The 22,424-nt window shown below is 42.4% G+C and overlaps 2 protein-coding genes across 4 annotated transcripts in view; one reads left to right on the forward strand and one right to left on the reverse strand.

The window, feature by feature from the left end:
• Positions 1–13,535, reverse strand: part of CDC25C (cell division cycle 25C) — a 34,373-nt gene extending 20,838 nt beyond the window's left edge. For 2 of the 3 annotated variants that reach the window (XM_068980852.1, XM_068980850.1), the window contains exons 1-7: positions 13,336–13,529; positions 12,358–12,452; positions 11,614–11,659; positions 10,021–10,054; positions 9,826–9,915; positions 4,514–4,672; positions 3,108–3,115 (exon numbers count right to left, since the gene is read on the reverse strand). In XM_068980852.1, coding sequence (XP_068836953.1) covers positions 3,108–3,115; positions 4,514–4,672; positions 9,826–9,915; positions 10,021–10,054; positions 11,614–11,659; positions 12,358–12,452; positions 13,336–13,529 — 626 coding nt within the window. Of the gene's footprint in view, positions 1–3,107; positions 3,116–4,513; positions 4,673–9,825; positions 9,916–10,020; positions 10,055–11,613; positions 11,660–12,357; positions 12,453–13,335 lie in introns of all 3 variants that reach the window. The other variant, XM_068980853.1, reaches the window with a different exon arrangement.
• Positions 13,536–14,868: 1,333 nt separating this feature from the next.
• On the forward strand, positions 14,869–17,895 carry LOC138086074 (oocyte-specific histone RNA stem-loop-binding protein 2-like). The gene is made up of 5 exons (XM_068980854.1): positions 14,869–14,885; positions 16,382–16,462; positions 16,569–16,673; positions 17,515–17,658; positions 17,799–17,895. Exons 1-5 carry the CDS (start codon positions 14,869–14,871, stop codon positions 17,893–17,895), a joined length of 444 nt encoding a protein of 147 aa, XP_068836955.1.
• The last annotated feature ends 4,529 nt before the right edge of the window (positions 17,896–22,424 follow it).

Raw genomic sequence — 22,424 nt, forward strand, 5'->3', positions numbered from 1 at the left:
TTCTCCACATCAGGTGGCAAAAGTTTCAGCTTCAATATCAGTCCTTTCAATGAACACCCAACACTGATCTCCTTTAGGATGGGCTGGTTTGATCTCCGTGCAGTCCAAAGGACTCTCAAGAGTCTTTTCCAACGCCACACTTCAAATGCATCAATTCTTCGGCACTCAGCTTTCTTTATAGTCCAACTCTCACATCCAGACATGACTACTGGAAAAACGATAGCCTTGACTAGATGGACCTTTGTTGACAAAGTAAGGTCTCTGCTTTTCAACATGCTGTCTAGGTTGGTCATAACTTTCCTTCCAAAGAGTAAACGTCTTTTAATTTCATGACTGTAGTCACCATCTGCTGTGATTTTGGAGCCCAAGAAAATAAAGTCTCTCACTGTTTCCACTGTTTCCCCATCTATTTCCCATGAAGTGATGAGATCGGATGCCATCTTAGTTTTCTGAATGTTGAGCTTTAAGCCAACTTTTTCACTCTCCTCTTTCACTTTCATCAAGAGGCTCTTTAGTTCCTCTTCACTTTCTGCCATAAGGGTGGTGTCATTTGCATATCTGAGGTTATTGATATTTCTCCCAGCAATCTTGATTCCTGCTTGTGCTTCTTCCAGCCCAGCATTTCTCATGATGTACTCTGCATATAAGTTAAATAAGCAGGGTGACAATATATAGCCTTGACGTACTCCTTTTCCTATTTGGAACCAGTCTGTTGTTCCATGTCCAGTTCTAACTGTTGCTTCCTGACCTGCATACAGGTTTCTCAAGAGGCAGGTCAGGTGGTCTGGTACTCCCATTTCTTTCAGAATTTTCCAGTTTATTGTGATCCACACAGTCAGAGGCTTTGGCATAGTCAATAAAGCAGAAATAGATGGTTTCCTGGAACTCTCTTACATTTTCAATGATCCAGCAGATGTTGGCAATTTGATCTCTGGTTCCTCTGCCTTCTCCAAAACCAGCTTGAACGTCTGGAAGTTCACGGTTCATATATTGCTGAAGCCTGGCTTGGAGAATGTTGAGCATTACTTTACCAGCATGTGAGATGAGTGCAATTGTGTGGTAGTTTGAGCATTCTTTGGCATTGCCTTTCTTTGGGATTGGAATGAAAACTGTCCTTTTCTGGTCCTGTGGCCACTGCTGACTTTTCCAAATTTCCTGACATATTGACTGCAGCACTTTCACAGCATCATCTTTCAGGATTTGAAATAGCTCAACTGGAATTCCACCAGCTCCACTAGCTTTGTTCATAGTGATGTTCCCTAAGGCCCACTTGACTTCACATTCCAGGATGTCTGGCTCTAGGTGAGTGATCAAACCATCGTGATTATCTGGGTCATGAACATCTTTTTTGTACAATTCTTCTGTGTATTCTTGCCACCTCTTCTTAATATCTTCTGCTTCTGTTAGATCCATACCATTTCTGTCCTTTATTGAGTCCATCTTTGCATGAAATTTTCCCTTGGTATCTCTAATTTTCTTGAAGAGATCTCTAGTCTTTCCCATTCTATTGTTTTCCTCTATTTCTTTGCATTGATCGCTGAAGAAGGCTTTCTTATCTCTCCTTGCTATTCTTTGGAACTCTGCATTCCGATGCTTGTATCTTTCCTTCTCTCTTTTGCTTTTTGCTTCTCTTCTTTTCACAGCTATTTGTAAGGCCTCCTCAGACAGCCATTTTGCCTTTTTGCATTTCTTTTTCTTGGGAATGGTCTTGATCCCTGTCTCCTGTACAATGTCACGAACCTGCATCCATAGTTCATCAGGCACTCTGTCTATCAGATCTAGTTCCTTAAATCTATTTCTCACTTCCACTGTATAATCATAAGGGCTTTGATTTAGGTCATACCTGAATGGTCAAGTGGTTTTCCCTACTTTCTTCAATTTAAGTCTGAATCTGGCAATAAGGAGTTCATGATCTGAGCCACAGTCAGCTCCTGGTGTTGTTTTTGCTGACTGTATAGAGCTTCTCCATCTTTGGGTGCAAAGAATATAATCAATCTGATTTCAGTGTTGGTCAGCTGGTGATGTCCATGTGTAGTCTTCTCTTGCGTTGTTAGAAGAGGGTGTTTGCTATGACCAGTGCATTCTCTTGGCAAAACTCTATTAGCCTTTGCCCTGCTTCATTCTATATTCCAAGGCCAAATTTGCCTGTGTTTTTTCACTTCCTACTTTTGCATTCCAGTCCCCTATAATGAAAAGGACATCTTTCTCGGGTGTTAGTTCTAAAAGGTCTTGTAGGTCTACATAGAACCATTCAACTTCAGCTTCTTCAGCGTTATTGGTCGAGGCATAGACTTGGATTACTGTCATATTGAATGGTTTGCCTTGGAAATGAACAGAGATCATTCTGTCAGTTTTGAGATTGCACCCAAGTACTGCATTTCAGACTTTTTTGTTGACTCTGAGGGCTACTCCATTTCTTCTAAGGGATTCTACCCACAGTAGTAGATATAATGGTCATCTGAATTAAATTCATCCATTCTGGTCCATTTTGGTTCACTGATCCCTAAAATGTCACTCTCACCATCTCCTGTTTGACCACTTACTTCCAATTTACGTTGATTCATGGATCTAACACTCTAGGTTCCTATGCATTATTGTTCTTTACAGCATTGGACTTTGCTTCCATCATCAGTCACATCTACAACTGGACATTGTTTTCACTTTGGCTCCATCTCTTCATTCTTTCTGGAGTTTTTCTCCACTCTTCTCCAGTAGCATATTGGGCATCCACTGACCTGGGAAGTTCATCTTTCAGTGTCCTATCTTTTTGCTTTTTCATACTGATAACATGGTTCTCAAGGCAAGAATACTGAAGTGGTTTGCCATTCCCTTCTCCAGTGGTCCTTGTTTTGTCAGAACTCTCCAGCATGACCTGTCTGTCTTGGGTTGCCCTACACGGCAATGGCTCATAGTTTCATTGAGTTAGACAAGGCTGTGATCCACGTGATCAATTTGGTTAGTTTTCTGTGATTGTGGTTTTCATTCTTATGACCTGTGATGGATAAGGACAAGAGGCTTGTGGAAATTTACTGATGGGAGAGACTGACTGTGGGAGAATATGGGTCTTGTTCTGAAGGGTCGGGCTATGCTCAGTGCAGTTCAGTCACGTTCGACTCTTTGTGACCCCATGGACTGTGGCTCACCAGGCTCCCCTGTCCATCATCAATTCCCAGAGCTTATTCAAATTCATGTCCATCAAGTCAGTGATGCCATCCCACCATCTCATCCTCTGTCTTCCATTTTTCCTCCCACCTTCAATCTTTCCTAGCATCAGGGTCTTTTCCAGTGAGTCAGTTCTTCACATCAGGTGGCCAAAGTATTGGAGTCTCAGCTTCAGTATCAGTCCTTCCAATGAATATTCAGGACTGATTTCCTTTAGAATTGACTGGTTTGATCTCCTTGCAGCCCAAGGGACTTTTGAGAGTTTTTTCCTACACCATCGTTCAAAAGCATCAATTCTTCAGTGCTCAGCTTCTTTATAAGGGCTATGCTCAGTAAATCTTTAATCCAATTTTCTGTTGATGGATGGGGCTGTGTTCCCTCCCTGTTGTTTGACCTGAGACCAAACTATTGTAAGGGTAATGAAGATAATGGTGATCTCCTTCAAAAGGATTTATGCCTGCACTGTTGTATTCATTGCCCCTGACCATGCAGCAGGCCACTGTTGATCTACACCTCTGCCAGAGACTCCTGGACACTCACAGCAAGTCTGGCTCAGTCTCTTGTAGAGAAACTGCTCCTTTTTCCTGGGTCCTGGTACACACAAGGTTTTGTCTGTGCCCTCCAAGAGTCTGTTTCCACTCCTGTGGAAGTTCTGTAATCAAATCCCACTGGCCTCTAAAGTCAAATTTCCTGGGGGTTCTCAGTCCCTTTGCCAGATCCACAAGTTGGGAAATCTGTTGTGGGTCCTAGAACTTTCTTAACAGCCTACATGAAAAGATGGCGGAGTAGAAGGATGTATGCTCATCTTCTCCTGCAAGAACTCCAAAATTGCAACTCACTGCTGAACAACCATTGACAGAAGAATGTTGGATCCCACCTAAAAAAGCAAAACCCTGTACATATTTGTTTCAAAGAAAGGAAGTTGACTCAGAAAATCTAAATGCCTAAGAAAGCATCTTTGACATATTAGCATATTGCTAATAACAGGCTTCATATATTCCTGTTAGTGATATGGAGAGGATAAAAGACAAAAAGGTATACTCTAAAATATTTGAAACATCATCCTAAACATATTTCATCTATTACTATTATTCTGGAGCTATCTTTTACACCAGGTTACACTGATGGTGATTTACTCAAACTGCTAACAAACCTTCTCACCAGTAGTAATATTCCCATGATGACCTGACACTCTATCAGTCAGGTAACCCTTAGAGTATAGAGACCATATCTTCATCTCTTCAGACCTACCACATAGTCCAGTGGCTGCAACATATTACAGACACAATTTTATTTATCCAAGAATGAAGGAACTTGAAAAACACAAAGATACCATCAGAGAGTATTTTACCTTGGCCTTTTCTTGATCTTCCAGTGAAAACTCCATCAATTCATCTGGTACCTCTTCTGCCTGATATTCTGCTAGCTCTGGATTTTTATGTAATTTTGAAACTGTAGTAATGGGACTGGCCAGATGTTTCATTTCACTTTCCACCAAGTTTCCATTGTCCTACAAAGTATATTGACAATATTAAAAACTATCTAGGACTCTTCCCTTATAACAATATAAAAATATTAACTCAGAATGAATCAAAGACCTAAATGCAAGAGCTAAAACTATAATACTCTTAGAAGAAAATAGGGTGAGGTAAGCTTTATGACATTGGATTTGGCAACTATTCCTTGAATATTATATAAAAGCACAAGCAACAAAAGAAAAATAGGATATACTGGACTTCATCAAAATTAAAAATCTTTGTGCATCAAAGATTATTAAGGTAACCTGAAAAGGTAACCTATAGGAGAAAATTTTTGCAAATCACATAACTGATAAGAGATTAATATTCAAGATACATAAAGAACTTCCAAAACTCAACAATAACAATAGCAACAATAACAACAGGAACAAATAGGACTTGAATAGACATTTATTGAAAGAAGATATACAAATGATCAACTACCATATGAAAAGATACACAACATAACTAGTCATAACGTGAACTTCCTGATGTTCAAGCTGGTTTTAGAAAAGGCAGAGGAACCAGAGATCAAATTGCCAACATCTGCTGGATCATGGAAAAAGCAAGAGAGTTCCAAAAAAACCATCTATTTCTGCTTTATTGACTATGCCAAAGCCTTTGACTGTGTGGATCACAACAAACTGTGGAAAATTCTGAAAGAGATGGGAATACCAGACCACCTGACCTGTCTCTTGAGAAATCTGTATGCAGGTCAGGAAGCAACACTTAGAACTGGACATGGAACAACAGACTGGTTCCAAATAGGAAAAGGAGTACGTCAAGGCTGTATACTGTCACCCTGCTTATTTAACTTATATGCAGAGTACATCATGAGAAATGCTGGCTGGAAGAAGCACAAGCTGGAATCAAGATTGGGGGAGAAATATCAATAACCTCAGATATGCAGATGACACCACCCTTATGGCAGAAAGTGAAGAGGATCTAAAAAGCCTCTTGATGAAAGTGAAAGAGGAGAGTGAAAAAGTTGGCTTAAAGCTCAACATTCAGAAAACGAAGATCATGGCATCTGGTCCCATCCCTTCATGGGAAATAGACGGGGAAACAGTGGAAACAGTGTCAGACTTTATTTTTTGGGGCTCCAAAATCACTGCAGATGGTGACTGCAGCCATGAAATTAAAAGACGCTTACTCCTTGGAAGAAAAGTTATGACCAACCTAGATAGCATATTCAAAAGCAGAGACATTACTTTGCCGGGTCCATCTAGTCAAGGCTATGGTTTTTCCAGGAGTCATGTATGGATGTGAGAGTTGGACTGTGAAGAAGGCTGAGCGCCGAAGAATTGATGCTTTTGAACTGTGGTGTTGGAGAAGACTCTTGAGACTCCCTTGGACTGCAAGGAGATCCAACCAGTCCATTCTGAAGGAGATCAGCCCTGGGACTTCTTTGGAAGGAATGATGCTAAAGCTGAAACTCCAGTACTTTGGCCACCTCATGTGAAGAGTTGACTCATTGGAAAAGACTCTGATGCTGGGAGGGGTTGGGGGCAGGAGGAGAAGGGGACGACAGAGGATGAGATGGCTGGATGGCATCACTGACTCAATGGACGTGAGTCTGAGTGAACTCTGGGAGTTGGTGATGGACATGGAGGCCTGGCGTGCTGCGATTCATGGGGTCAAAAAGAGTCAGACACGACTGAGCGACTGAACTGAACTGAACGGAAATGCAAATCAAAACCACAGAGATACTACTTTGTACTTATTAGGATAGCTATAAGCAAACCAAAAAACAGAAAATAACGAGTGTCAGCAAGGATATGGAGAAGTTGGAACCATGTACATTGTTGTGGGAAACGTCAAATGATGTAGCTGCTATGGATACTGGTATGGTGGTTCTACCAAAAAATTAAACATACAATGTATGATCCAGCAATTCCATTTTTTGGTATATACTCCAAAGAATTGAAAGTAGGGATTTAAACAGATATTTTTATATTAATGTTCATAGCAGCATTATTCACAATAGCTAAAAGGTAGAAACAAACAAAATGTCCATCAACAGATTAATGCATAAACAAAATGTGGTATATCCATATAATGGAATATTATCCAGCCATAAAAAGAAATGAAATTCTAAAGCATGCTACAGTACGAATGAACCTTGAAGATATTATGCTAAGTGAGATAAGCCAGACAGAAAAGGCCAAATAATATATTATTCTACTTACATAAAGCAGTACCTAGAGTAGTCAAATTCACAGAGACAGAAAGTAGACTAAAGGTTACCAGAGGGAGAAAAGGGGGAGTTATTGTTTAATGGGTGACTTCCCTGTGGCTCAGTGGTAGAGAATCCGCCTATAACAGAGAAGACACAGGTTCAATCCCTGGGTCAGGAAGATCCCCTAGAGAATGAAATGGCAACTCACTCCAGTATTTCCAGGATTTCCTGGGAAATCCCATGGACAGAGGAGCCTGGTGGGCTATAGTCCATGGGGGGTCACAAGAGTCAGATACAATTCAGAGACTAAAGCACCACCACCATTATTTAGTGAGCAGAGAGCTTCTGTTTTTAATGATAAAAAAATTCTGAAATGGATAGTGAACATACTTAATGTTGTGAACATAATGCCACTGGATTGTACACAAAAATGGTTCAGATGGTAAATGTTATATATATTTTACTATATTAAAAAAAAATTACACATACATATACTAACAGCTATCTAGCAATTTACTATGCTCTAAGTCTTGCCTTACTCCAAGATATGAAAAATCTGAAACATGCTCAACTTTATCTCCTTAGTATGAGGCATATTAAAATGCCTTTCCCAGAGTGTTGAGATTAGGATCCAAATCTTTGGAGTATATCAAGTCCATAGTTTATTAAAAACAAGTGATGTTATATACCCAAAACTAACACAACCTTGTAAATCAAATATACTTCAATTAAACAAACACAATAACAAGTGGGCACCTGTGTAACTTAAAACTCCAGTAGCTAAATGAACAAAGGACACAATCATTCATTAGAGAAAATATGCATGGCTAAGGGACATGAAATCATTATTAATTACTTTTAACACAAAATAAAACATTTTACCCATCTAATTAGCAAATTTTTTAAAGTGATAACAAATCATTTATCCAAATGAGCTATGGATTGCTCATGAAAATGTAAATTCTTAGAACTTTATTTGGAAAGGAATTTGGCAATATGTATCAAAAATCTTAAAAGTATTTAAACCCTTTAATCTAGTAATTATAATATTTTGTACTAATCCTCAATAAAAAAAATTGTTAACAGGCAAAATTTGTGCTCAGGAATTTACGATAGCATCATCTATAAAAGCAAAATATATATACCCATAAGTGCCCAACAATCAGGAAGTACTTATATAAATTACAGTTCAATTATTAGAATAAAAGTATCCATTAAGAACTGTTTAGTAAGAGTTTTAATATTTATTTAAAATAATAGAATATAAAGTTATATATACAATATGACCTCAACTTTGTAAAACTATACACATGGTTAAAAGATTGAAAGCAATGAGGTAAACGTTAATAGTGGTTTTTCTCTATGAGGTAGCTATTTTCTTTTTTATTTTACTATATTTTTACACAGTTTTCACATGGGCACGCAGTGCTTTTAAAATTGACAAAGAGGGGTACATGCATGCTCAGTTGCTTCAGTCGTGTCTGACTCTTGAGAACCCCAAGGACTATAGCCAGCCAGGCTCCTCTGTCCATGGGATTCTCCAGGCAAGAATACTGGAGTGGGTTGCCATGCCCTCCTCCAGGGGATCTTCTCAACTAGAGATTGAAACCACATCTCCTGCATTCCAGACAGATTCTTTACCCAATGAGCCACCTGCAAGCCATGAGAAAGAGTAGGGAAACACTTAAAGAATAAAGGAGAAATGCTTTAAAAGGCCTAAGAATTTATTCTTCTTCTTAAAATTTAACATAAAAAGATTAGAGGACATATCTCCTCTCTTTCCTTGTTCAAAGGTTACTTCTCCAACCCCTTTTCTCACTCAAGTCAGCTTAGAAAATTCAAAGGGCCATTTAAATCCAGATCCGCAATCCTCTACTCCACAACACCTCAGCTGATTGTTGAGGATGATGTCCAGTGACTCACCAGTATAGAAAGAGGAGACCTCAGGTACCTGGGTACCCACCACTCCAGGGGCTTTTAAGTGCTGTTTTCCTGCATTAGAAAAACTACACTGGCTGAAAGAAGAGGTGTCAGTAGACTCTGCCAAAAAACATTTCATCTGATGAAGCCATGGATAACCCTCACAAAACATAGTGCATGTAATCAAGGTTGACCACATATCCTGAAAATACAAATTATGGTTTGGATTTGATGTATGGTGTGTAGAATCGCTCTGGAGGGTACTGATTTTATGATCACAAGCCAAAGGAAGGGAGGAAAAAGGGAGCCTGACAGGGGAAGGAATGATGAAATTTTTAAATAGTGATTATAAACAGAGAGTAGAACTGTACTAATTCAAGAAAAAGCTGATTAGGACAGCCAAAAAACATGGGCATAACTTAGGCAATGTGAGCAAAGAAGAACAGCAGCTATCTTTTATACATACTGACCTGGAAGAAAGGATGGGAGGACATAAAAAGCAAAAAGATGGTTAGAAAAGGGGATTAGTGAAGGGATTAGTTAGAGAATTATCTTAGCTACTATGTAGCTTTGAAGAAGCTAGTTTCAACTTGGAACTGAAGGATGATCTAAGACTAAGATAAAAAAGGACAATGACTTCCTCAGAATAGGGGCTAAGAAGCTAGACTAAGGGGGAAATAAAAAGAAATGAAGAAACCTAGACTCGTATGTGAAGCCATGCAATGAATATGTGAACAATTTTTATGTAAATTATCCCTGTGTTGTTTTTTTTTAAGTCCTAAACTTTTTACATTACAATCAACTGAACATGAGTAATAATGATGACCTGCTGTGGAAGACTGGAAGCCAGATTTCCATCCTAGGATCAAACCTTAAATAGAAAAAAACAAACAAACTATAAAGAATTTTTTTTTTCCTCTAGTGTTGCAATTTTCTTGTGAGCATACTGAAGCACAGACAGCTCTAGGTCACATAGGGATACTGATAAGTTGCTCTACTCAAAGGAATAAAACTACTAATGAACCTAGGATTCCATTAAACACTCACATTTTCCTTATTTGCAGATGAGCCACATATTGTATCTTTCTTCCTGCGGCCATGGTCCAAGGCATTCGGAGTGCTACAAAACAGCTGTGCCTACAAGAGATTGTTTTCAAAGAACATCCGGCATCTTCAAGCTAAGCTGGAAATCCTCTGCCTCCCACCTGACAAACCCAAACCCAAGAAAGATGAGTTACTCACTGGGCTACATTTTATAAGATGTTGGCGGTAATTCCTGTAGATCAAAAAAAAGAAAAACTGCCAGTCATTCAAACCCCAAACACAATTTGGTTATTCTTCAGTGACTCAGGACATCCCACTTTTCTTTTCTTGCATTCTAGGAGACCTGTACCTAATTGATGTCTCTTCCAATACCAATATATAGGGTGTTCTCTGTGGTAAATAACAACACATCGAGTGACATCCTGGGGATGAGGATCTCACTGGCATAACTATATGTATAGATATGCATCAAAGATGATGACTTTGTCCTATATCTTATGTAGACACAATTTACAATTTGCTAATTTTTCAGCATGGACTACTGGGAGTTAATATTTATTTTTTATGAATTTCCATCCTCCCTCCCCAGACTTCATATAGTCTGAGTTAGGACATATAAGCAATTCAAAGAAAATAAAAGCAATATAAAGTAAAATTTTCACATGTATTGATTAAAAATACTCATGGAGAGTCTTCCCTAGTGCACAAAGAGGCAGCTAATTCATCTAAACTTTGAAGAATAAAGTTATAAAAATATTAAAACAATCAAATGGAAAATTCATGATAAATTTAAGAATTAAAACTACTTTTCATTCCTTGAGTACTCTCTAACTGAATATTTTTCTAAGATCTTCAATAAAGAATCTTCAATAGTAATAAAAAACATTGTAAAATGCAGCATATGTATTAGGTATACATCTTCATTTAATCCTCACAGGAGTCATTTATGTAAAGTGCTATTATCTCCATTATTATCATTTCTTTATTACAAATAAACTGAGGTCCCTTGAGGTTAAGAAACTTGTCAAAATAAGTTCATGAAGCAGTAAGATACTGGAATCCAAACACTCTGATTCCAGAGCCTGCCCTCTGCTGCACATTTGACCACTAAGATTTAGTACTACTCACATGCAGATGATAGCCTCCATCTAAGTTCAGTATACCATTCTCTTCCATTTTAAAGACCATACTGATTGTATGTGAGGGTTAAAATAAATAGCCTTCCTTTTCACAGCACTATTTTTTTTACATAAGTAATCTACTATTTTTTATTTATTTTATTTTTTGGTTGCATTGGGTCTTTGTTGCTGCCTGCAGGCTTTCTCTAATTGCAACAAGCAGGGGCTACTCTTCATTGCAATGCTCAGGCTTCTCATTGCAGTGCCTTCTCTTCTTGCAGAGCACAGGCTCTAGGCACATAGGCATCAGTGGTTGCGGCATGCAGGCTCAGTAGGTGTGACTCATGGGCTCTAGAGCACAGGCTCACAAGTTGTGGCACATGGGCTTAGCTGCTCCACAGTATGTGGAATTACCCCAGACCAGGGATCAAATCTAAGTCTCCTGCATTGGTAGGCGGATTTCCATCCACTGTGCCACCAGGGAAGTCCCTCACAACACAATTTCAATTTTGGAAACTTAAAATATCTTTCAAGGGAAGAACCTATGCCTTCAAGCCCCCTTACACTTAAGGTGAAACATTCGCTATAGAGTCTGCATAGGATAAAATCCCTAGGCCAGTGCTGAGAAGGCTTTAATACTTTAGTATGGGATTCATTTAGCAAAAGAACTTACATTCCAGCTAATTGTACTTGCTCAGGTCCTGTAGACTCCAAATGACCTGCAATCAGATGTAAAGAGTTATTCTTGTTCACGTATTTTGTCTTTCCTTCTAGTTTTCATTACTAGTGAGCCATATTAATTTCAAAAGCTGAGCTTTTAAATACAAAGGCTCTTGATAAATACCAGTTTCATGATACAAGGTACCATGGTACAAGTTCATGGAAACTTGAAAATCTGCATATGTCACATAAAGGAAAATTTCTCGGAAATAGTGCATTACGCTAACCTACAGAGATTTTTTTCATCAGTAGAAAGGAAAATTTATCACTCAGGAAATATGAAATTAGAACAAATACTAAAATGGTTGACTAGAAAAACACATTCCTTTGGGGTACATACCCTATAAAAACACATAAGAATTAGTTGACAAAGCATTTCTTTATGTTGGCTTCTTTGTCTCTGCTGAAATTAGACTGAGGCATAAAACTTTTTATCTTTAACTATCACTTTCATTCACACAATCAGTCAACAAAATATTCCTTCTTGTCTAACTTTCCCAATGCAAAGTGACTCCTATTCGGGTCAATTCTCTTCCCATTGGCTGAATTATTCTTCTCAAAAATCCTCTAGGTACTCGAAGAATTCCATCCTCAAGGCCCTCTATCTACTTTTACCACCTTCCATCTCTATCATACTACTGTCCTCTCCCCTAACAATTATTCTTTCCCTTGAGGCCTTTACCTCCCTTTTCCCTACCAGTTTCATCAAGGTCTGCAAAAGCAGTAAGCTGAGTGGCAGACATCTCCCCGCTGCTAAGATTCGAAAGATCAAGGCGACGTTTTGGGGTTCCTCTGTTGAGACATAATAGTACATCAAGATTCCCACTGGGTTATAATATCCTAAAAGGCAAAGATTACATTATCCTCTTCATTTGAAATACCCGTCCCTGACTACCACATAAAACAGTCTTCAAATAAATCTAATTGATTTCTGAAAACACGTCAGACTAGCCTAAGAAAAACAGCCCACCTTTTCTCTACTTCAATAATACCTCATTTTCTCAACAACATGTTAAACAAGGTAATTTAAGAAAATGGCTGAGGTGGGTCTTGACTCCTCATCTTTTGCCCTGAGCACCATGAGCACACAGATTTTATTTCTCCTTGGAGTCTTCAGTACTTCTCTGACTTCCAACTTTGTTGGCTAGTTGAGGCATCAGAGTATGGCATTACCAGAATTTAAAGTACAATAGGGGCTTCCCTGGTGGATCGCTGGTAAAGACTCCATCTGTCAATGCAGGAGATGCAGGTTAAATTCTTGGGTTGGGAAGATCCCCTGGAGAAGAAAATGGCAACCCACTCCAGTATTACTGCCTGGGAAATACCATGGACAGAGGAGCCTGGTGGGCTACAGCCCATGGAATTGTAAAAGAATTGGGCACTAGCAACTAAACAACAACAAAAGTAATGTTAACTGTAGTACTTATAAAGTGACAACTTATATGATGCAATAGTTTTCAAAGACTTTCCTCATCATTTGATTCTATATGATCCCAGTAAGATAGTAAGAGATTATTACTTCTGTGTTACAGAAAAGAAGCCTTAGACTCAAAACTGTCAAATGGTTAGTCAAGGGCAGTAGCTTAACCCTTATCTCTGAACTAGGATAATTTTTAAAAAGCCCAAAAACTGTTTAGAAGAGCAAAGGAGATGTGAAAAGAAAAAGTAGATTTACCCAGACAAAATGCTTAGGTTTGCAGAGTCACCAAAAAGTTTCTTCTCCACTGGAGTTGTAGGGAGATCTGAACTGATGGAAAAGGAGGCATCTCTCTCAAGGAGCAGGTTTAATATCTTCCTCTGATTGGACCTAAAACTAGGTCCTGAGGCAAGGCTTCCCTCCTCTCTTTTGGATGAGAATTCTGCAGACATGGTCTCCGAGTTCTAAGAAAAAATAAAACCTAGCTAAGAGGCGAGGCTTCCCAAATGGCTCAGCGGTAAAATAATCCGCCTACCAATGCAGGACACGTGGGTTGGATCCGAGTGGGTAAGATCCCTTGGAGGAGGAAATGGCAACCCTCTCTAGTATTCTTGTCTGGGAAATCCCATGGACAGAGGAGCCTGGTGGACTGCAGTCCATAGGGTCGCAAAAGAGTCGGACTCTACTAAACAACCATAAGAGAGGGAAAAACGTCACCTACACAACCTCCTCCATCCTTTACAGTTGCGACCAGTGAACCAGTACTGGAGAAGGGGGCATTCCCAAACGGTGAATTACAGATTGGCCTGAAGGTGAAATAGCACTTGCCGGAAGCGGCTTAGCCTTTCCACTGGAATCTTAACTTACCGAAAGGCAACCTCAGGGTTTTGAAGATGAAATTAAAAGAGGACTTTGACTTGTTAGGGGCCACACAGTTCATGACTCCTGACAGGAAGGAACTCAGGTGTCCTAACTCGCGATAATGCCTGTTTTGTCCCCTAAACACCGTTCGCGAGGCCCGTGATTCTGTGGAGGACACAGCTCCCGGCTTACCGCAGGTTTGAGTCCGAGACTTGCCTTCAGGCGGAATGAAAGTAAGCAGGGAAATCAGACACAAGCGAAGATTCTAGAAGAATTAAAGAAAAATCTGAGGTAAAGGAGGCGATTTAACCAGACATCTATGCCTCTTGACCAGATAGGCCAGGGTCTGGTTTCGCCGCTTCTCTCAGCAGAAGGTTGAAGTTACAGCCTAAGAGTAAGATTAACAGCCAAAAGCCTTGACCATTCAAACCTTCCGCCTTCCCAAAAACCTATCACGCTCTCCTCAGAACTGCGTCCGCCTACCTCCGCGTACCCGCCTAGACCCGCTGAGCCAATCGTTTGCCTCCTACATCACCGGGGGCGTGAGCTGTTCGGAAGGAGGTTTGCCCCGCCCCCCAGCCCAGCAGGCTTTCGATTAGACCACCAGTTTGGGGCCAGCCCCTAGCTAAGCCCCACCCCATAGGGAGCTTGGCGCCTCATTGGCTCTTCCTCTGGCCAATCACCACAACCTTTCTGAGCTCTCCTTTCCTTCTGCCCCTTCAGCCCCTTCTACCCCGGGACATTTAAATTGCACCTTGCTAGCGACGACCACTCCCTAGGATAATACCTGGAGGAATTCATTTATGTGAGAGGGTGTTTTAAATGGGTTGTGTTTTTTTCCCTTGCTTCTTTCTCGTGCCGTTACGTGGACCTTTCCTTATTTTTGCTAGCCTTCCTCTATAGATGGAACATAAGCAGCCAGTGTGGCAGATGTTGCGGCAAGACAGGTGTGTGTATTTATGATGAGTAGCACTGGCCCCTTCCAAGAGCTTTCCTGGGCCCGTGACCCTTTTAAGCGGGCAGCATCTGAGACACTAGGTTTGTGAGGTAAAAGAAATTTCTTTTCAAGGAAAGTAGAATCATCTCATGGCATAATCTTTATCAGAGTCCAAAGGATCCCAAACTTTGGTTGTTTATGGATATCTGAACATTGACTAGGTGGTTATTATTGTTAAGTCGTTCAGTTGTGTCTGACTCTTTGGGACTCCATGAACTGCAGCACGCCAGGCTTCCCTGTCCTTCATCATCTTCTGCAGTTTGCTCAAACTCATGTTCCTTGAGTCAGTGATGCTATCCAACCATCGCTCTCATCCTCTGTCTAGATGGTATTAAGAATTTATTATTAATGTTGGGGATTTGCTTTTAAATAATCCTGTGGGAGTGGTGGTGAGTATAGATGAAACAAGATTGGCCATGAGTACTGGGTCACGGGTAACTAGGAGGTCCATGATATCCAGTGATCTCAAAGTTTAATCTTTATACTAATCACCTGTGGATCTTGCTAAAATGCATAATCTGGTTCAGTAGATCTGGTTACCAAGATTCTACACTTCTAACAAGTTCTCAGCTGATGCTGATGCTAATGCAGTTGGTCCGGGGATCAAACTTTGAGTAGCAGAGAATTATGCTATTGAGTATTTATTTTCCATAGTAAAAAATGTTTAAAATAACCTTGGAAGCTCTCTAAAATATAACTTATCAAAATGATAATTCAATAGGTCTAGAGTGGGGCTGTTACTTTGCCGACTAAGGTCCGTCTAGTCAAGGCTATGGTTTTTCCAGTAGTCATGTATGGATGTGAGAGTTGGACTGTGAAGAAGGCTGAGTGCCGAAGAATTGATGCTTTTGAACTGTGGTGTTGGAGAAGACTCTTGAGACTCCCTTGGACTGCAAGGAGATCCAACCAGTCCATTCTGGAGATCAGCCCTGGGATTTCTTTGGAAGGAATGATGCTAAAGCTGAAACTCCAGTACTTTGGCCACCTCATGTGAAGAGCTGATTCATTGGAAAAGACTGATGCTGGGAGGGATTGGGGGCAGCAGGAGAAGGGGACGACAGAGGATGAGATGGCTGGATGGCATCACTGACTCGATGGACGTGAGTCTGAGTGAACTCTGGGATTTGGTGATGGACAGGGAGTCCTGGCGTGCTGCGATTCATGGGGTCGCAAAGAGTCGGACACGACTGAGCGACTGAACTGAACTGAACTGAGTGGGGCTGAGGAATTATCAAGGCACCCATAAAGCTACCCATAGAAATGGCTTACAGACCACACTTTGAGAAACAAATTAGAAATGCAACCTTTAATTTTGAGAGACAGTGAGTCAGGAATACAACCTTTATCTGGTGCCAGGATCTTGGTAGTGTAGTGGCTGAGAGGTATAGTATAGTTAGCTGGGTTTTATCCTAATATCCTTTTCATCTGTAGAATCTGCCTCCCCAGAAAGAAGGTGTGTGAAGAGTCTTTATCCTCCAGGATAGAGATGATGAATGTGGGAGTCAGTACAGAGCCCTGCCATGCCAGGTAAGTTTGACAATCAGGCTGGAGATTAAGGGAATGTGGGAAGAGCTGGTTTCTGCTTTGATGACTATCATAACACTTCATGGGACCACTGTCTACGTCTTTATAGGTGGGAGCTAGAGACAGATGCAGCTATCCTACAGCGGCGGCAAAAGCAGATAGATTATGGCAAGCGCACACCTGGTTACCAGTGCTTTCTGCAGCAGGTCCCCAAGTGAGTGCAGTTGTGGGTAGTCACAAGAGTGTCAAACACATGGTTTTTGTTAAATGTCAGGTGATGGAAAGATACTAAAATCTGAATGCTCCCACAAAGTTGCAACATTACTAAATTATCCTGTAATCTAGTCCCCCAAATAAATTTCCAAGATTTTTTTTTTCAAATGGAACAAGTTATACTTGGCCCATAAGACTTCTCAAAGCTCTGTTCGTGTTTGCTAATAAATTTTTTTTCTTCCATTTTCACCTCATGCATATGTGTGCATGATAAGTTACTTCAGTTGTGTCCGACTCTTTCCGACCCTATGGACCCCAGCCCCAGGGGATTCCCTCTGTCCATGGGATTCTCTAAACATGAATATTGGAGTGGGTTGCCATGCCCTCCGATCTTCCCAACCCAGGGATCGAACCTGCATTTCTTACATCTCCTGCATTGGCAGGAGGGTTCTTTACCACTAGTGCCACCTGGGAGGCCCATGCCTCCATCTGACTGTTAATTACAACATACCTGCCTAATTACATGTAAGCTTACAAGCATATATACAAATTAATGAATGAAAAGGTAGAATATGTTTTAAAGAGATATCAAGTAGTTTCTTCCGTTATCTACCTTGACTAGTGAGGGACTTGGAATATCTAATTTAGCTTACCCAGAAGAAACAATATTAGAGAGTTGGGAAGTTTGCTATTTAATCTAACTTAAACATTTTCTTTGGGTTGAGGACATTGATCTTACCTCATTTTCAGGAAATCCCTAATGAGTCTCCTAATTCACCATAATAAGCAATAAGCTGTGCCCCTTGGCCTTGACCTTAGTCTGACACATTTGTCATTGCCAGGGCACAGCGACAGCCAGGACTTCACCCTCAAACACCAAACAAGAACAGGAGGTACAGCCGTCGCTCCTGGGATGCCCAGATCAGGAAGTGGAGAAGAGCCCTACATTCCTGGGACCCTCCCAGCCAGCCTCTGCAGGCTGAGGGGTGTGTGCACTATTCCTTGTTCCTTCCTTGAGTGGTGGACTAAGCCTTATCTCTCTCCACTTTGCAGAGGTTTCTTTCACTGGCTGAAAAGGGAGAGTCTGACTGAAGTGCACATTTCTCTGACTCTGCTGCCTTCCTAGGTGCGGAATGGACAATCTCTTAGAGCCAATGGATTCCACCCCTTTGGATGACTGGCTCCAGGCCCTGGAACCCTCAGAGAATCAGGATGAAGAGTAGGAGGGAGCCCAGGTAGTATCCTCTGCTGAAACCCACTGGAGCAGGGTCAGAGATGGGGTCTAGCCCAGGAGGTCACAATTATGATAGGGTTCAAGGTAGTAGCCCAAGAACAAAAGAAGGAAAATGGAACAACAGGGGGAAAGATATGCAGAACGTGAGTTAAAAAAAAAAAAACAAACCTTGAACCAAAAGCGAGATAAAGAGATCTAGTTGTTAGAAATGGGGAAGAGGCTGGGCTGCACTGGGGACACTGTTTTATACTTGATGAAATGGGTGTCAATCACTTAGCTTTAGTAAGCATGATATTTTATTATTAAATAAAAAGGGAGATTTACCTAGTGGTGAAGACCAAGGGCTTTAGAGTCTCAGACAGCTTTTTAATATGACCGTTGTCTACCACATGGGCAGCTACGTAACCTCTCTTGCTGTTTCATCTGTCAAACAAGGAAATTTCTCTCATTTGATGATTGTAAACAAAAATGAGAATACATATTTAAAGTATGCAGCACGGTGCCTGGCACATAAGCGCTCCATAGCAGCAATCACTGGAAATCGTTTCCTCTACAATTCATGGTCCCTGCCCCTTCTTTTGCCAAGGAGAAATGTGCAGGGCAAACAAATGTGCAGTGTATCTCCTATCACAACCCCCTGCTCTGCATATTTTCTTGATAAATACTTCACTTTTCCTTTACTCTTCTTTTTCAGTTTGCAGATTTGGTCACTCCTGCTTCCTGCCTTCCCTGTCTTTCTGAGGAAGATCTCCACCATTGGCTCTACCTTTGAGCTGGTCACGATTACTTATCTGTCCCAGACTTCAGTGGTGCATAAAATATTTAGGGAAAACGTGTCTTTCGGGGGACTTCTTGCTGAATGTAATAGTGAAGATTACTTGGAGTACTTCTACTTTCCAATTGATTAAAAATCTAAAACTCCGTCCCACAAAAAGATCATAATACGAAGGCATTGTTTAAAACCTCTCCTTTTCCCATGTTTTACCCTCTGTCTAAACCTTCTTTGATAGCTGATACTCAAATTTACTTAAGAGCCAGAAACCACCTAGCTGTTTCACAACCTCTTCACCTACCAACTGCTACATTCAGTCTCTTCAATAAGGACTTAAACTTTGGCTGAGTAGGAGGTAGTGGTAGCGATGGAGATTTAATAAAAGGTGGTTTTCTCTTCCTGAAGAGGAAATATATCACTATCAATATCTTTTCCCCCAGCGACCTGTTTCCTCCCTCCCAGAAAGGTTTAAAGTGGTCCAGCTGTAACCATCGTACTTTCCCTTCTCCCCCCTCCCCCACGCAAGCAACTGAACCGCCTATGATGTCATAATCACAATCCCATTACCTCATCCTGCTGGGGGTGGGGGCATAAAGAGAGGAGAAGGAGTGAACAGCCCTGGGCCCTCGTCGGATTTACAGTATTTTGAGTGACAGCTAACTACACAAACAAGTGGGAACGGCCCGCAACCGTTACAGGTCCTGGGTTTATAAGGTTCGAGCCGATCCGGCAGCTGGAAGAGGGGCTCCTGGGACTCAGAGCAGGCCCTAATCGGAGCTTGGACTACGGCTCCCAGAAGCCTTCACGACGCGGACGGGTCCTCTGCTGGGGGAAGGGGAATTCCTTCAGAGCGGAGGCCGTAGAGAGTGGGGGCAGGAGAACAGGTGAGAGGAACCCTGGCTAATTCCATTACGCTGCCGGAATCGAGTTGGGGGCTGTACATGGGCTGATGTAGTAACAGAGGGCAGGAGCAATGGCTTTGTTTACCTTCGACCAACACGGCCTCCCCCGCGGGTTTCGAGATTTGCGTTCGACTGGCCTAGTCCACCTTCTGCAATATTTTGCAGGGGGTGACTTCCTAGGGAGGAAACCACCCTCATCGCTAAATTAAAGAGCCCGGCCTCTTTCCGACGGCGCTATCCAAGAGAGACTCTGCGAGAAAAACGGCGCGGGGGCTCAAGCCTCCGCGGACGGTTCAGGGGGGGTTCTCCCAACCCGAGCGATCGTTCCACTCTCCTCAGGGGCCCGTTGGTTCACGCCGGCGCCTTTTAAGGGCACCGTGGGGCGAACCGAGCGCTCAGAGCTGCTCCGGCCGCGGCCCTGGGAACTGGAGGAGCCGCGGTAGGTGGCGGAGGGCAGGTGGCGCTGGGGCCTCGGGGCGGGCACCTAGACCGTCCCTCCCTCCTTCCCTCTTTCCCCTCCCCCAGCCCGTCCGCCCGCGAGGCAGGGCCTCGCTGGCCGCCTCCGCGGGGAGAGCACGGGACCCGGTGGGGGAGGGGGTGGCGGAGTGTTAAGTCCCAGACCCTCTCGTCCCCTGTGTCCTGAGTTCGCTTCCCCGCGGCCAGATGATGGGAGCTGATTGAGAACAGGCGAGCGATAGCCCCCCTGAGCGTGCCGTGGCGCCCTCCCCCCCAACCCCAAGGGGCTAGCGGACGCCCCATGCCCCACCCCGCGGGGACAGGCAGAGCAACCGACGGAGAGATTTAAGATTGGAGAGGGGGGCCTAGCCTTTTGCTTCTTCATTGGGGTGGGGGGAGGGGTGCTCCCACTTGTCACTCCTGTGCCCACCGGTGCCATATGGAGAAAAAGCACTCAGGTCCCCACATACCTGTTCGTGTGCCTCCCTGCCTCATGTTTTTCTTCAGTCTCCCCCAGAGTGTGGGACTGGGACCTAGGGGGAAGGTCTCCAGGGGCTTTTGACTCTCTTCTTCCTTGGCCTGACTTGATCCTAGGTTATCCAGGTTTCAGCACAACCTCAGCATCCCTGAAACCCTTATGTCAGGGGTTACTGCCACCCAGTGGGGTGGGGGTCCAACCTTTATTTGAGGGACAGGTGATGGTGCAGAGAAAGCCTGGATTGAGAGTTGGGCCTGGTGGGGTTTGAGGGAGGGCCTAGCGGCCTGCTGCTCTGTGTTGGGCTTAGCCCCATGCCAGTTGTTAAGCTGAGAAGTTTTAACTTGTTTAGTGAACGTTCAGGGCTGTCTGTGCCCCTCAGATACACAAAATGGAAGGGGAAGGAAGACGGCAAGAGAGGGCTTCTTACTCTTTTTTCTCTGCCTGCCTGAGAAAGAGGAGGCCCCTCGCGGAGCTGGTTTGCCTTCTTTTGTGTCCTGGTTTGATTCCTTATGGCTTCCGTTCTATTCCCCCTCTCAGCCTGGCCTGTTTTAGGAAACTCAGACTGAAAGTATCAGTTGCGTGGTGGTAGTTGCATTGTTCTAATTACCGCCGTGTGTGGCCACATCCCAACAATTAAAATGCAGAAAAACACAAAATCACTCTCTTGATCCCAGAGAGGGCTGGAAGTTTGCTATTTGGCCAAATGCCTCATGAAAATCTTGAAAGAGTTTGCTTCATTCCGTGCTCCTCATGGCTGGTCAGCCTGAGGCCTGGGGTCTCTGGGGGTAAAAGCTTGCCTTAGGTTTCCTCTGTGGTTGGTCTTTGAGGGCAGAGTTAAGAAACCAAGAGCAGAAGTGATACAAGCTTTAGCTTCTACAAGAATGGGGGAAGCAGCCAAAGGGAGCGCTCAGGAAACTGGGACTTCAGGGTGGTAATAATAATTATGCATGAAAACGTTATTTGACTATAGTGGTGGTTGACTTCTCCTGCCTCCTTTTTGCCTGAACTCCAAGTACATCGAAGTGTGTTTCTTTGCTTTTCTTTGTGGTATCTAGTAGAGAGGTGGAAATCTAGTAGAGAGGATCCCCCCCCCCTACCGTCCAGCTTTTTTTTTGGCCAGGGTTGAAAGTTATCTGCCCTCAAGGTCAAGCCTTTTGGGCTTTTCTTGGCATGTGAGTGAGGGAGGTTGATACCCAGCCAAATAAATCAACCCAATTGCCTTCTTCATCTTAATATTATCACTTGTAGCACCCTGAGGCTTTGTAGAGCAACAAATAGGAAGGGTGAGAAACGGCAGTCTGTGTGGACTTCTGATTTGTTCAGGCCAAGTGGTATACTTCTTATGTTTTGATATTTTGCATTACATTATCCCTGTGACAGATTAAGATTATTCTGCCCATTTTTCATATGGGTGAACTGAGGGAAAGAAAAGTTTGATGATTTGCCAAGACCATCACAGCAAATCGGATCCAGATTTGATGTCTTGATAGTTTGTTCTCTGCTAGCAAATGCTACTTACACTGTCTGATTGCTGTCTGCCTGCTGGTCATTTCTGGGAACAGGCAGAACAGTATGGAAATGTTAGATTAACTTCCCCTCCTCCGTTGATTGAGGTCCCTCAGGCAATTGTGTGGGCTTGAAGCCTGTTTTCTGATAGAATTAGTTTGCTTCTACTGTAATTGACCGTGAGAAAGAGTCTTGATTAATTGTATTCATGGTCTTTGAGTCAAATCAGGCTAAAGACTTAGTTGAATGAAGTTAGAGTTGTTGTTTTTAACATCTATAGAGTTGAAATGTGAATGGAATTACCCTGGTAGCATTTTCTTGTCTTCATATAAGAGAATATGTACAGTATCTGTTGGAGAACAATAATGTAATATCCGCTGTTGAGGGTGAAGGAGAATATAATA

Source organism: Capricornis sumatraensis, chromosome 9, assembly GCF_032405125.1.
Source record: "Capricornis sumatraensis isolate serow.1 chromosome 9, serow.2, whole genome shotgun sequence".
In the NCBI taxonomy this organism is placed as follows: Eukaryota; Metazoa; Chordata; class Mammalia; order Artiodactyla; family Bovidae; genus Capricornis; species Capricornis sumatraensis.